At 41.5% G+C, this 14,080-nt stretch overlaps 2 protein-coding genes across 2 annotated transcripts in view; both read right to left on the bottom strand.

The window, feature by feature from the left end:
• LOC111964048 (nucleus accumbens-associated protein 2) overlaps window positions 1–8,215 on the bottom strand; it is a 54,485-nt gene extending 46,270 nt beyond the window's left edge. Inside the window, exon 1 of the mRNA XM_023987722.1 lies at window positions 7,717–8,215. The gene's annotated coding sequence lies outside the window, so the exon portion shown is untranslated. The remainder of the gene's footprint in view (window positions 1–7,716) is intronic.
• Window positions 8,216–12,607: 4,392 nt separating this feature from the next.
• On the bottom strand, window positions 12,608–13,805 carry LOC111963648 (transmembrane protein 250-like). The gene has a single exon (XM_070443599.1). The coding sequence runs from the start codon at window positions 13,701–13,703 to the stop codon at window positions 13,284–13,286; it is 420 nt and encodes a 139-aa protein (XP_070299700.1). The 5' UTR covers window positions 13,704–13,805; the 3' UTR covers window positions 12,608–13,283.
• Window positions 13,806–14,080: the final 275 nt, after the last annotated feature.

Raw genomic sequence — 14,080 nt, 5'->3', positions numbered from 1 at the left:
GTCTGTAAACAATTGTTGGAAAAATTACTGTGTCATGCACAAAGTAGATGTCCTAACCGACTTGCCAAAACTATAGTTTGTTTACAAGAAATTTGTGGAGTGGTTGAAAAACGAGTTTTAATGACTCCAACCTAAGCGTATGTAATCTTCCGACTTCAACTGTATATATGATATTCAGCCCAAGCCTATTCCAGAGCCTGGGTGTCGAGCAGCTGAAGGCCCGGCACCCATGGTGGAGAAGCGTAATGGAGGGGTGACAAGTAGAGAGCAAAGAGAGCGGGAGGGGGCATAGAGTGGGAGTTCAGAGAGGTCGGTAGGTGCCAGGTAGGTGCCAGGATGTTGGAGGGATATGTAGGTGAGGAGTGTCTTAAAGTTAATACAGAATTGGACAGGGATCCAATGTAGTTTGATGAGGATTTGTGTGATGTGTTCAATTGATCTGGTGCAGATGAGGATTCGTGCAGCAGTGTTCTGGACCAGTTGAAGTTTGTTGGTGAGTTTGGTGGGAATACCAGTGAGGAGTGTTGCAGTAGTCCAGTCAGGAGGGGACAAAAGCATGGATGAGGGTTTCAGTGATAAAGTGTGACAGTGAGGGGCGGAGCCTGGAGATATTGCGGATGTGGAAGAATCCTGTCCAGGTGATGGTTTTTATGTGGGGTTCAAATGACAGGTTACAGTCATGGGTGACATTGAGGCATTTGACTTTGTTGACAAAGGGACCTGGAAACCGTCAATGGTGATGCTGAGTTTGTGCCATTTGAAGACAGTGGACTTGTTGCTGTTGAGTTTGACGAGGTTCATGCTCATCCAGCTCCCGATGTCTTGGTGGCAGCTGAAGAGGGAGGGGAGTGTTAGGTTTGGTGGAGAGGTGGAGCTGGGTACCATCAGCATAGCAGTGGAAGTGTACTCTGTGATGGCGATATAGATTACACATAACATTAGTTGCCCTATAAACAGTTTTAATTTGCATATGCAACCGCCATACTTGGTGGATACCTCGTGTTCTGGCCTGGAGCAGGGCAGGTGTAACCGTCATGTGAGGCCTAATGTGTTTATGCTAAACTAAGCCAATAACACATGCCCTCAGTAAACTGACAAGGTAAAATAAAGATGTTATGTATACTATTTAAAGCATTTATAAGTTGTAGTTTGTTTAAAGTGAAACCAGAGTAAGATACCGCGCAGAAGTTACACAGAACTCGAGCCACACTACTTTGTTATATATTTCACTGTCAAGTTGAGTGTGCCTGTGTGTGCATGCACCTATGTGTGGTGTGTATATATACAGATGTAGGATCTTAATTGCATCAGGTAATACAAAGTTGAAGTGTATTGGAGGTTTAAACAAGTTTGTAATTTCTTTGCCCTAAAGAAAAATGTATCAACACCTACAAAAAATGTCCATTAATTATAGTCCACATAATAATTCACAAGTCCTGTTGCTGCAAGATTATTTTCCTGCTGTAGCCAACTGGCTCAAATTAAGATCCTACATCTGTAAGTATTCCAAATTGTCAAGTCACTTAAAAGCCTCGGGGACTGAGGGAATAACATGTACTGTAGGTAATTGAGATATATTAGCCTATAATTGAGCTAAAGACGTATTCAGATAAAGCCTGTAATCAGAGAAAGCCGGACCCTCAAAAAGATAAGGGAAATTAAAATGCTGTTTTGAGCCCACACACTCTCAAGACCCATTTAGTGTTCACTGGAGAGATAACTCCAATGGTATTGTTTTCCCCTTAGCAAATTAACTTACATTTTACCTCAAGGTCCATGGACGGATACACATTAGTAATACCACTGACCGAGAGCTTCTGTATAGCATAATCTTATAGATTTTGTAGGGAACACTTCCTTTTGAAGGTCTGCTATACTTCTTATACACATTACTATATTTTTTCAAAAATCTATGTAAATTCATATACTATATGTACTACAAGTCCTCATAATAAATTATTAACATTTAGTGTTTTGTATGTATTCACAAATGCTAATGATACATTAACAAATTATTTAATGATTTACACAACATCTATTAATGGTCTACATACTATTTACTGATGGTTTTTAGTGATTTTAAGTGATTGACTTCTTTTCGGCCAAACCAAGACAAATCTACTCTTGAATTTTAGTATACAGTGGGAACAGGGGAAACTGCATGAGTAAGGCTATCAAAATGTCATTAGAATTCCATAATCATTCCACCCCTTAGTACTTCTCTTAATTTGCAGCAATGGCTATGTGCTCTCATTCATAGGGAAACACTTAGAACAGTAAAATGCACACAAAATCTCTCTCGCTCTCCCCTCCTCTCAAACACGGACACACACACACAAAACTGCCGTGACATCCATGCCATGTGATCTTGCCAGGCGTTATGCCAAAGGCCAACCATGTCACTTACCAGAAATCTCATACAGAGAGAAAGAGAGAGTGCACAAGAGCGAGAGAGAGAGAGAGAGAGAGAGAGGGTGAGAGAGAAAGGAAGGGAGGGAGGGAAGCAAGGAAGGGGAGAGTAAAGGGCCTTTAGTTATGCAAGAGCTCTTTGTCAATCCTCTCCACAACGTACACTGAAAAAGCATATGAAGCATTATGACATTTCTCTGTTATCGTCAATGTTCTTGAGGCAGTAGGTTCCAAGTAAAAAGGAGCACATTAGTTAGTTCTTATGTTAAATTAATATGGAGAGCATGTTTACTGCCCATTGTCTCAGTTCTTGGAAGACTTCCTGAAAATCACAGAATGAGCCAAAGCACCCAAATCAGTTACATTTCATGAATCTGAATCTCTCTCTCTCTCTCTCTCTCTCTCTCTCTCTCTCTCTCTCTCTCTCTCTCCTCTCTCTCTCTCTCTCTCTCTCTCTCTCTCTCTCTCTTTCTCTCTCTCTCTCTCCTCTCTCTCTCTCTCTCTCTCTCTCTCTCTCTACCTCTTCTCGTCCTCTCTTCCTCCTCTTTCTCTCTCTCTCTCTCTCTCTCATCTCTCTCTCTCTCTCAGAATGTGTATCTCTCGCTCTCTCTCAGGGAATGTGTATCTCTCGCTCTCTCTCAGGGAATGTGTATCTCTCTCTCTCTCAGGGAATGTGTATGTTTGTATTGGTGTGTGTCTTCATTTAGAATGTACAGTGGGTTAACAGTTAAGAAAACACACTTTTCTCTCCTCTGCTTTTCTTTTAAACCCCTCTGGTAGAAGGATTTACACAGCTAGGGTGTTTTGAGAACAACGCCAAAGAGGAAAATAATATTTGACGAACAATCCACTGTTGACCAACCAAGAACCAACGCCATGCTACACTACCTACAGTTTGATTTAATCTGCCACCCAAAATGTCAACAGTAGTTCAAATAAAGTCAACATATGTCGACATCACTAGTTAGGCTCCATAGGTAGGCCTGTTAATTGTTTATTGATTGCATATGCTTAGAATGCTTGAAAGATAGAAACAAATGTATATACAGATCTGTCTCGCCATACAGATACAAATCCATCAAACTATTTTCAGTCCATTTCACACAAGAATCTTTAAACACTATATTATATGGAAAAAAATAAGGAAAAACTAAGAGAAAAAGGTTTGAAACCATACCCATAACTAAACACACACACACGTCAAAAAGAATAAGGCAAAGCAATACTGTATGACCGAACCCACTCCACATCTAAATGACAGGAACTGTGTAGTGCACTCAGTTGACCTTGTGATGGGATCTGCGACAACACCACTGGCCCAGAGCAACTGTACATACTGTACATAAAGATGACGTATGAGAAAATAATGTATGCCTGCTCTGTATCACGTACCATGCACATTGTCATCCCATTGTTCCATCATCATCTCTAGAGGGCCTCACAGACAGAGGCCAGATGAATGCCGTTTAGGGCTTTTTTACACAGAGCCTTTGTAGTATGGTTACTCCCTCCCTCTCACCAAGTGCACTAGCTAAACCAAGGAGCCAAAGAGACAGAAATCAACACTAGGCATTTTTCAGTGAGCACTGTAAACAAAGAATGAGAAAATCTCATCTCAAATATTGGTTGTCAAATAAATAACATTTACTCCCACATACTGAAAGTTAAATAAAACAAATTCTCTAGACATTACTATAAGGTTGAATATTCATATTACAAAAACCAGACTCAAGTTATGGTAGTACAAAAATATGAGAAAATAGTTCTACTGGTCGAGCAACATAGTGGGTGGGTTCTACAAGGCTGGAGAATAAACATTAAGGAAGGTAACAATAAACCTAAACATTTCCTTTACTGTCGATCGCCCCTTATGATAATGAGTCCATACTGTTCAGTCAAGCATCTGATGATGCAGTTGAGTGAACCCTACAACCTCTCTCTCTTCCCATGTAGGTGTCTATCAAAATGTGTGTGTGTGTCTCTCTTCTCACTTCCCCCCTTGGCCCCCCTGTGGAATGTTTTGTAGTGCGGGGCCTATGGAGGAAGGGCATCTGAGGACACGGCACACACAAATACAGCTGTTGAGCGCCATCACAGCGCTTGGCAGCCGTCCAACTCAAAGACGTGTGGCGGTGAAGGCCTTGGTTGAGAAAAAAAAAGTTAACAAAGAGCACACTCCTTCCATGTACTGTATGTTGTGTTAAACATTGAAGATAAGAACTTGGCAGTACACCTCGATGCCCTCACTGACTTCCCAGCAATAAAGCAACCACTAAGAAAAAAAGGTGTCATTGTGTGAAGCACACTATATATACAAAAGTATGTGGACACCCCTTCAAATTAGGAGATTCAGCTATTTCAGCTACACCCATTGCTGACAGGTGTATAAAATCGAGCACAGAGCCATGCAATCTCCATATACAAACATTGGCAGTAAAATGGCCTGACTGAAGAGCTTAGTGACTTTCAACGTGGCACCGTCATAGGATGCCACCTTTCCAACAAGTCAGTTCGTCAAATGTATGCCCTGCTAGAGCTGCCCCGGCCAACTATAAGTGCTGTTATTGTGAAGTGGAAAAGTCTAGGAGCAACAACGGCTCAGCCGCAAAGTGGTAGGCCACACAAGCTCACAGAATGGGACCGCCGAGTGCTGAAGCACATAGCGTGTTAAAATCGTCTGTCTTTGGTTGCAACACTCACTACCAAGTTCCAAACTGCCTCTGGAATCAATGTCAGCAAAAGCACTGTTCGTCTGGAGCTTCATGAAATGGGTTTCCATGGCCGAGCAGCCGCACACAAGCCTAAGATCACAATGTGCAATGCCAAGCGTCGGCTGGAGTGGTGTAAAGCGTGCGGCCATTGGACTCTGGAGCAATGGAAACGCTTTCTCTGGAGTGATGAATCACGCGTTACCATCTGGCAGTCTGACCAGATGAATCTGGGTTTGGCGGATGCCAGGAGAACGCTAACCAGCCCCAATGTCAACTGTAAAGTTTGGTGGAGGAGGAATAATGGTCTGGCGCTGTTTTCATGGTTCGGGCTAGGACCCTTAGTTCCAGTGAAAGGAAATATTTATGCTACAGCATAAAATGACATTCTAGACGATTCTGTACTTCCAACTTTGTGGCAACAGTTTGGGGAAGTCCCTTTCCTATTTCAGCATGACAACGCCCCCATGCACCATCCATACAGAAATGGTTTGTCGAGGTCGGTGTGGAAGAACTTGACTGGCCTGCACAGAGCCCTAACCTCAACCCCTTCGAACACCTTTGGGATGAATTGGAACGCAGATTGCGAGCCAGGCCTAATCGCCCAACATCAGTGCCCGAGCTTACTAATGCTTGTGGCTGAATGTAAGCAAGTCTCCACAGCAATGTTCCAACATCTAGTGGAAAGCCTTCCCCGAAGATTGAAGGCTGTTATAGCAGCAAAGGGGGTGACCAACTCCATATTAACGCCCATGATTTTGGAATGAGACGTTCGACGAGCAAGAGTCCACATACTCTTGGTCATGTAGTGTATATAGGAAGGCAGGCAGCCAAGTACACGCCTACACACACAATGTGCCTATAGATTTCGTTTGAATCAATAAGCAGAGAGATGGGAGTCACTCTGTCTGTATATCTTTCTCTTGTTTGGTATGACAGCTGAGATGGATTTCATAGTGTTGAGAGCTGTGTGTGAAAGGCAAACCTGTAGACTTGGAGTGTTGGATGCCAGCCATGTTAGTTAAAGCTACACACACGCGCACACAAGCGCGCACACACACAAACACACACACACACACACACACACACACACACACACACACCGACACACACACACACACACACACACACACACAGGAGGCAAATGAGGCCAACCTCCAACCCGACACCATTCCACCTCATATAGATGAAAATAGAGGGAACATCTTGCAATGTACTGGTCTAACAGCTGTAAATCATCTCTAAACAATAACTAAACAACATAAAGTGTGTGTGTGGGAGAGAGAGAGAGTTAGAGAGAGAAAGTGTGTGTGTGTGTGTGTGTGAGAGAGAGAGAGAGAGAGCGAGAGAGCAGGAAGTGAATACATTTCCACAAGTCACATGCAAGGCGCAAACAGTACAGTAGGCATTGGTCACATGTCAGGGGCTTCAAGGGAAGCAGAAAGTGAGTGACATGCCAGTCAGACCCCAGGTCATGGAGTGGTCTAGTGTGTCACTGTCAGAGTGAATGGTTTTAAACCTGGGATTCTGCAAGAAGATACTGACTTTGACGATTTTGATAATTCTTTCATTTCTTGCCACAAACAGCAAGGATGTAGCTATTGAGAGTCCATTGAATCAATAATGGCCTATTACCTATTCACAAACAAAATAATGTATACTCCATAGGCTAAGGCACGTAGGGTACATTTAAACAACTACAGACCCATTTAAATATGGGACAGAATTACAAGAGGACATCATAGTTCAATTATACCAAGTTTATAAGCTATTCTCTATGCTGCATAGCCTACTTTATAGTCTACTCCTGAGGCTTCAGACTTAGATTGATTTTCTGTACACCCTGATTCACAAATTATGGTAGCACCGAGGACATAAAAATACTATGATATATAAGGTTGAAGCCTATATTATGCCACAAAATATTCTGGTCTGATGGTGGTGAGTCGAGTTGACCTAAGTTCACAGTATAACCGCTCTCATTTGGATCCCATAACTGTAAGATCAACATCTATGAATAGGCTACATTGTATATAACATACTGTATGTCTGGGGGTGTGGTTAGGTCGGCTACATGTGTGTTATAATGCCTATAGCCTACAAAGAAGTGGGGGGCGTTTTTGTTTTGGACTTGACAGCGACGCAATGACCGATATATCCTCCACATATCCCGTTAGAAACACTGTATTTCGTTGACTGATAAAAAGTGGTCACAAAATGTTAGGCCTACATTTCATAAAGTTCATTGTTAAAGTAGCATTTCTAAACATCTGCGCAAATTCCTTTAGTCTAAAATACTGGCGGGTTATATTTTTCAGGAATCCAGTTGCATTAAATCAATGTCATGGTTCTAACAAAATCACAAAATCGACGAAATTATTAGGCTATTCTACAATACTATAAAAAGTTAAATCGTTGTTTTAGTTTATGTCAATATCGCTATGTCATTCGTGAATTACTATATCAAGCGATGGATATGAAAGATGGGCAGATTAAATCTAGCCTACATACGAGGAAATAAAACATGGCAAAACCATATGCGTTATACAAACAAACACTATAGCCTACATATCAAGCCACGATTAAGACAAATGTTTACCCGATATGTCGCTCCTCCATAAAAGGGTGCTGTCAGTAGCCGGCACAGCTTTATTTCTTGCGATGTAAAGTTTCCAGGTTCCGTCTGTAGCATAGGCAGGCCCCGAGTTCACCTCGTTTGCTTGCTCGCTCTCCTATATTGCCTGCTCGCCCCCAGCGCTCTCTCTCTCGCTGCTCTCTCTCTCTCTCTCTCTCCCCAATGTATCCCTGTGCAGGAAGTGAATGACGCTCACATGGACGCTATATGAACTGTGCGCATAGCCGCAGACTGACATCATTCTACAGTCGATACACTTTCATTAAAGACACAGACTCGGCGTTTAGAGATGCTACTGTACAGTCTTTCAGATGTTATGTACTTTACTGTAAATACAAAAAACATTGAGCGCTCTACGTTATGCACCTCTAAATTATGACACCTTTACATGCACTCGATTCTAATGACCGAAGTCACGACAAAGTTAATTGTTTAACTGTACCGAAATCTAGCTAAAACTCAAGCACGCAACATATGGAGCGTGCGCTCTGGAGTGCACTTACATGCATGGTTACCTCACGTGGCCTATTAGTTGCAAACTGCGCATGTGTGCAGCTCATAACTTTGGGGACCAACTGCGGGCTACATATTATGACCTCAAGTCAACTGTCCCCTAACTGCTATATCTGTTTTACTGTAGTGAATCCATATACCACCCACTGTCAGGCAACAAAATATATTTACATTTACTGATATGTCTATCCATTACTCTATTTCCATAAAATCTGATATTATATTTACTGTTTGTAGACCATGCCCTTAAATCCCAACTGTGCATTTTCATGACAAAAGCAACTGACCTTAACCATGTCTGACCAAATATTCCCACACATCATTAAACAGTGTGTGTACCTCGACAGAGGGTGCAATGTAGACTATGCCCACTGTCAATAAACACATGTATGGTCATTGGTAATGTTTAATAACCATAAGGTCCCCATCATTAATACTGTATACATTGTATAATGTATCCTAATGTATTTCCATATACTACACAAATGTATAAGAAAAATCTAAATACAACACAATATGGAAATTTGTCTCTGTAATTCTATGAAACCATAAATTATCAGTCCAGAAACATTGCAAACACCTAAAGCATATCAAGCTTTGCCCCAGTATTTATTATATAACAGGGAATACATTAGTATGGTAAAGAATTACCCAAATAAAAACACCAGGAGCAGACACATTTTTTAAATGTTATATATACATTTATTCATATGCTCTTCCCGAGCAGCTTTGGTAAAATGAAAATGTACAGTACAATGCCCTGAATAACAGCAGCAACGGAGGAAACAATAACATACCATGTCCATTTCACACAAACTTTTCCACATAAGCATTCTGAACAGCTTCGGGACAGATTGAGATATTGTTAATGAGGGTCAATGGTTGTCACTAGTTACCACAGCCACAAAGTCAAAATTGGCTATATTGTAAACATTTATTTAAACAAAAATGTGCTTTTTGAGCTTCATTTAAGGTTAGACAAAAGGTTATCAGTGGGGGTTAAGGTTAGGTTTGAAATCAGATTTTAAGAAGAGAAATTGTAGAAATAGGCAAGGTTTAGACATAATTATGACTGTGGCTGTGGTAACTAGTGACGACCAGGTTCAATGGAGGGTCAACTCACCTGGCATCCACCTGGCATCCATCAACTCAAATTGAAATGTTGGTAAAAATAACTTGCAACTCTAATTTCATGCAAGGTGAATTCTTTACATTCCTCAACTGAATTGATTTCGAATTAACCCCAACCCTACTTGCCATAGGCCTACTATACATGTCTATCTATTGCATTGTACAGCTACAGTGGCTTCAGAAAGAATTCACACCCATTGACTTTTTCCACATTTTGTTGAGTTACAGCCTGAATAAAAAATGGATTAAATTGTGAATTTTGTCACTGATCTACACACAATACCCCATAATGTCAAAATGGAATTATGTGTTAAATTAAATTATTAATGAAAAATGAAAAGCTGAAATGTCTTATTGACTCAAGTATTCAACTCCTTTGTTATGGCAAGTCTAAATACACTGAGTGTACAAAACATTAAGAACACCTGCTCTTTCCATGACAGACTGACCAGGAGAATCCAGGTGAAAGCTATGATCCCTTATTGATGTCACGTGTTAAATCCACTTCAATCTGTGTAGATGAAGGGGAGGAGACAGGTTAAATGATTTTTAAGCCTTGAGACAATTGAGACATGGATTGTGTACTGTATGTGTGCCATTCAGAGAGTGAGTGGGCAAGACAAAATATTTAAAGTGCCTCTGAACGGGGTATGGTAGTAGGTGTCACGCACACTGGTTTGTGTCAAGAACTGCAACGCTGCTGGGTTTTTCACGCTCAACAGTTTCCTGTGTGTATCAAGATTGGCCCACCACCCAAAGGACAATCAGCCAACTTGACACAACTGTGGGAATGCTTGACACCTTGTAGAGTCCATGCCCTTACGAATTAAGGCTGTTCTTGGGGCAAAGGGGCAAAGGGGGGGGGGGGTTGAAACGCAATATTAGGAAGGTGTTCCTAATGTTTGGTATATTCAGTGTAAGTTCAGGAGAAAATCATCTGCATGGCCTGTGTACAATAATAAAGTTTAACATTATTATTACAATTACCTGCAAGGTCCCTCAGTCAAGCAGTGAATTGTAAACACAGATTCAACCACAAAGACCAGGGAGGTTTTCCAATTCCTCACAAAGAAGGGCACCTATTGATAAATGGGTACAAATAAAAAAAGCAGATGTTGAATATCCCTTTGAGCATGGTGAAGTTATTACACTTGGATGGTATATCAACACAGTCACTACAAAGCTACAGGCGTCCTTCCTAACTCAGTTGCAAGAGAGGAAGGTAACTGCTCAGGGAATTCACCATGTGGCCAATGGTGACTTAAAAATAGTTAAGAGTTTAATGGCTGTGATAGGAGATACCTGAGGATGGAGCAACAACATTGTAGTTAATCTACAATACTAACCTCATTGACTGAGTGAAAAGAAGGAACGCTGTAAAAAATACAAATATTCCAAAACATGTATCCTGGTTGCAACAAGGCACTAAAGTAATACTGCAAAAAATGTGGAAAAGCAATACACTTTTTGTCCTGAATACAAAGTGTTATGTTTGGGGCAAATCCAATACAACACATTACTGAGTACCACTCTCCATATTTTCAAGCATAGTGGTGGCTGCATCATGTTATGGGTATGCTTGTAATAGTTAAGGACAGGAGTTTTTCAGGATAAAAAATAAACAGAATGGAGCTAAGCACAGGCAAAATCCTAGAGGAAAATCTAGTTCAGTCTGCTTTCCACCAGACACTGGGATATTAATGAACCTTTTAGCAGAACAATAACCTAAAACACAAGGCCAAATCTACACTGCAGTTGCATACCAAGAAGACAGTGAATGTTCCTTAGTGTCCGAGGTACAGTTTTGACTTAAATCTACTAGAAAATCCATGACATGAAAATGGTTGTCTAGCAATGCTCAACAACCAATTTGACAGAGCTTGAAGAATTTTGAAAAGAATAATGCACAAATGTTGCACAATCCAGGTATGGAAATCTCTTAGAGACTTACCCAGAAAGACTCATAGCTATAATCGCTGCCAAAGGTTATTCTACAAAGTATTGAGTTAGGGGTGTGAATACTTATGTAAATGAGATATTTCTGTATTTCATTTTCAATACATTAGCAAACATTTCTAAAAACATGTTTTCACTTTGTCATTATGGGTTATTGTGTGTAGATGGGTGAGATATTTTATTTTAATCCATTTTGAATTCAGGCTGTAACACAACAAAATGTGGAATAAGTAAAGGGGTATGAACACTTCCTTCAAAAACACAATTCTTCCTTCCTTTCAGTTTTAACAGGACATACGAACTAGGCTAACAAATATGAGTAGCCCAGAGTATGAGGTATATGATGAGTTGATTCTAGAACAATACAGGGTTGTGCTGCGTACCCAATTCGTCCCAATGCCAGTCCTCTTCCATGTCGCCATTTTAAATTGGTCAAAGTAGTCAACTGGGTAGGGATTCCTATGGGTTGTAGCCTCACTGGCTATCACAGACACTATAATGGCACAGATATTAAGATGAGTCCTCTATCTATCTCTGAACTCCATCCAACGACTGGGGCCGAGTCCCAAATCTTTTAAATGGTTTTCTTCCCTTAGTATTGAGCACTGATCTGAAACAGACTGAATAGAAAGTAGCATGGTGGAAACTTGGCTTGCACACTGTTTACTGTTTAAGTACTGAAACAGAGGCTGTGACTATAACTAGGGCCAGACCTTTTCCTGGCCAGAACCTAGGCTTGTGGAAAAGGGGACAAGGAAAGGAGGAGAATTTAGGAGAAATTGATCAGGATTTCAATACTTAAAATGAACAATGAGAAAGTTATTGGCACATGGTGAGTGAAAACTACAGGCTTTACACATGACCACACTGATAAACATTCTGAATAGGTTTTCATCCTATCATTACAGCCTTTCCTATACTTATCAGATCAGTCCTAGTGTAGGGAGGAAGCTGAGTAAAGGAGGCCATTGGGATACAGCCACAGCCATTGTTTTGGTTGGCAGAGACGGAGGTGTCTGGCTGTGATTGGCTATTGTTTTCTGAGGGAGGCCGAACAGAGTGTTCTCTCTGCGAGAGGGATTCTGGGACCATGTGAGGGACTAAATGAACACTTCACCCAAAGCCACCCACTGTAACTAACTCGCACTGTTACAGACTCGATGACACAGCTCAAGCAGCAGGCCTTGCCCATGGCAGATATTAGTGGCATCAATAAGACACAATCTGCAAACACTCACACATACTCACTTATCCATATACTTTATAGCACGATACTGATGCTTTTTAATTTTTTTTATCAAAAGACGATGTGTAAAATAATAATGTTACAAAAATAATGTTGGTCACCTAGGGAATTGATTCCAACACCAATACGAACGTATCCTTTATGTTTAGAATTCAACATTTTGTGTGATTTGTTTTCTCCAGTCAAACAGAAGATAGCATGTTTTCCTTTCTAGGGTCTTGCGAGGCATCCCACCCCTCATAGTCCAAACTAAAGTAAGGCTTGGTATTACATTAGTCTTAGAGTAAGTATGCATCAGCTGTTTTCAGGCAAATAGCACCAGAGTGTAACCATATATTCTGTCCACCTTCTATTCCTGGTCATCCTTACGCCTTCATCGCAACTGCTGCTGTGTGGTAATGTTTTGGTACAAAATGGCTGCTGTGCATTAGGTAGAGGTCTGACATTGGTATATAACAGTGCACACACTGTATATATACTTTTTCTTCTCTACTGTGTTATTGACTGTACGTTGGTTTATTCCATGTGCAACTCTGTGTTGTTGTTTGTGTCGCACTGCTTTGCTTTATCTTGGCCAGGTCGCAGTTGTAAATGAGAACTTGTTCTCAACTGGCCTACCCGGTTAAATAAAGGTTAATTTTTTTTTTTATAATAAAAAATCCATGGTCACTGTTGTCACCAGAAGCTACATATCCACAAACACCATGAAGCACCAGCCCAGGCCTCCCACCAGGAACATTGTGACCTGCATACTGTAGATAAACAGGTTGTTGAGCACCCCAAAGTCAAGGCGCCGGTGTCCTAGCAACAACAGGATGACGGACAGCTTGTACTGCAGTCGCAGGAAGACACGGGCGCTCACGTACTGCAGGCAGAATAGAGCCGACAGCGCCACCCAGAGGAGGGAGGTCAGAAGGCTGCATCCGAAGTAGAGCAGGAAGCGCAGGAAGCCGTACATGCAGCGTGAGCGCAGGTAAAGGTCAAAGTTGTTGTACTTGGTGCGCACAAGCTGGGTGGTGCGAGCAGGCCCACAGGCCGAGTGCATGCAGGTGGTGTGGGGACCATGGAAGCTACGCACACGCCGAGGGATGGGGATCACAGGCATGAGTGGGAGAATTGAGACGCAAGCTTCTGTGGGGAGTCACAGCAATAGGCCTTGTCCTCTGCTTCAGGGGTGGTGGGGGTTAGCATCATTGACTGGCTTAGAGCTTAAAACGGAACCCCAGGCATGGAATGTGGGCCTCTGATTAGGTCTGTTTGGAGTCTGTCGCTACAGGCATCCAAAAGGCAACAAGGCTCTGTAAAGAGAGCACAACACATTTATGTTACATTTTTGTGTTACACACACCCAACTAAATATGGACATTGCAAGGAGCAATCCCTCTCCCTCACACACTATGATAGCAGTGTGACATTAGGACAGCCTTGATAGTAAAAGCAGTAAATCATGGTTTATGCTGCTTATGTCTATTGAAAATGATA

This window comes from Salvelinus sp. IW2-2015, linkage group LG5 (assembly GCF_002910315.2).
Source record: "Salvelinus sp. IW2-2015 linkage group LG5, ASM291031v2, whole genome shotgun sequence".
NCBI lineage: Eukaryota > Metazoa > Chordata > Actinopteri > Salmoniformes > Salmonidae > Salvelinus > Salvelinus sp. IW2-2015.
This window is presented reverse-complemented; position numbering and strand designations above follow the sequence as displayed.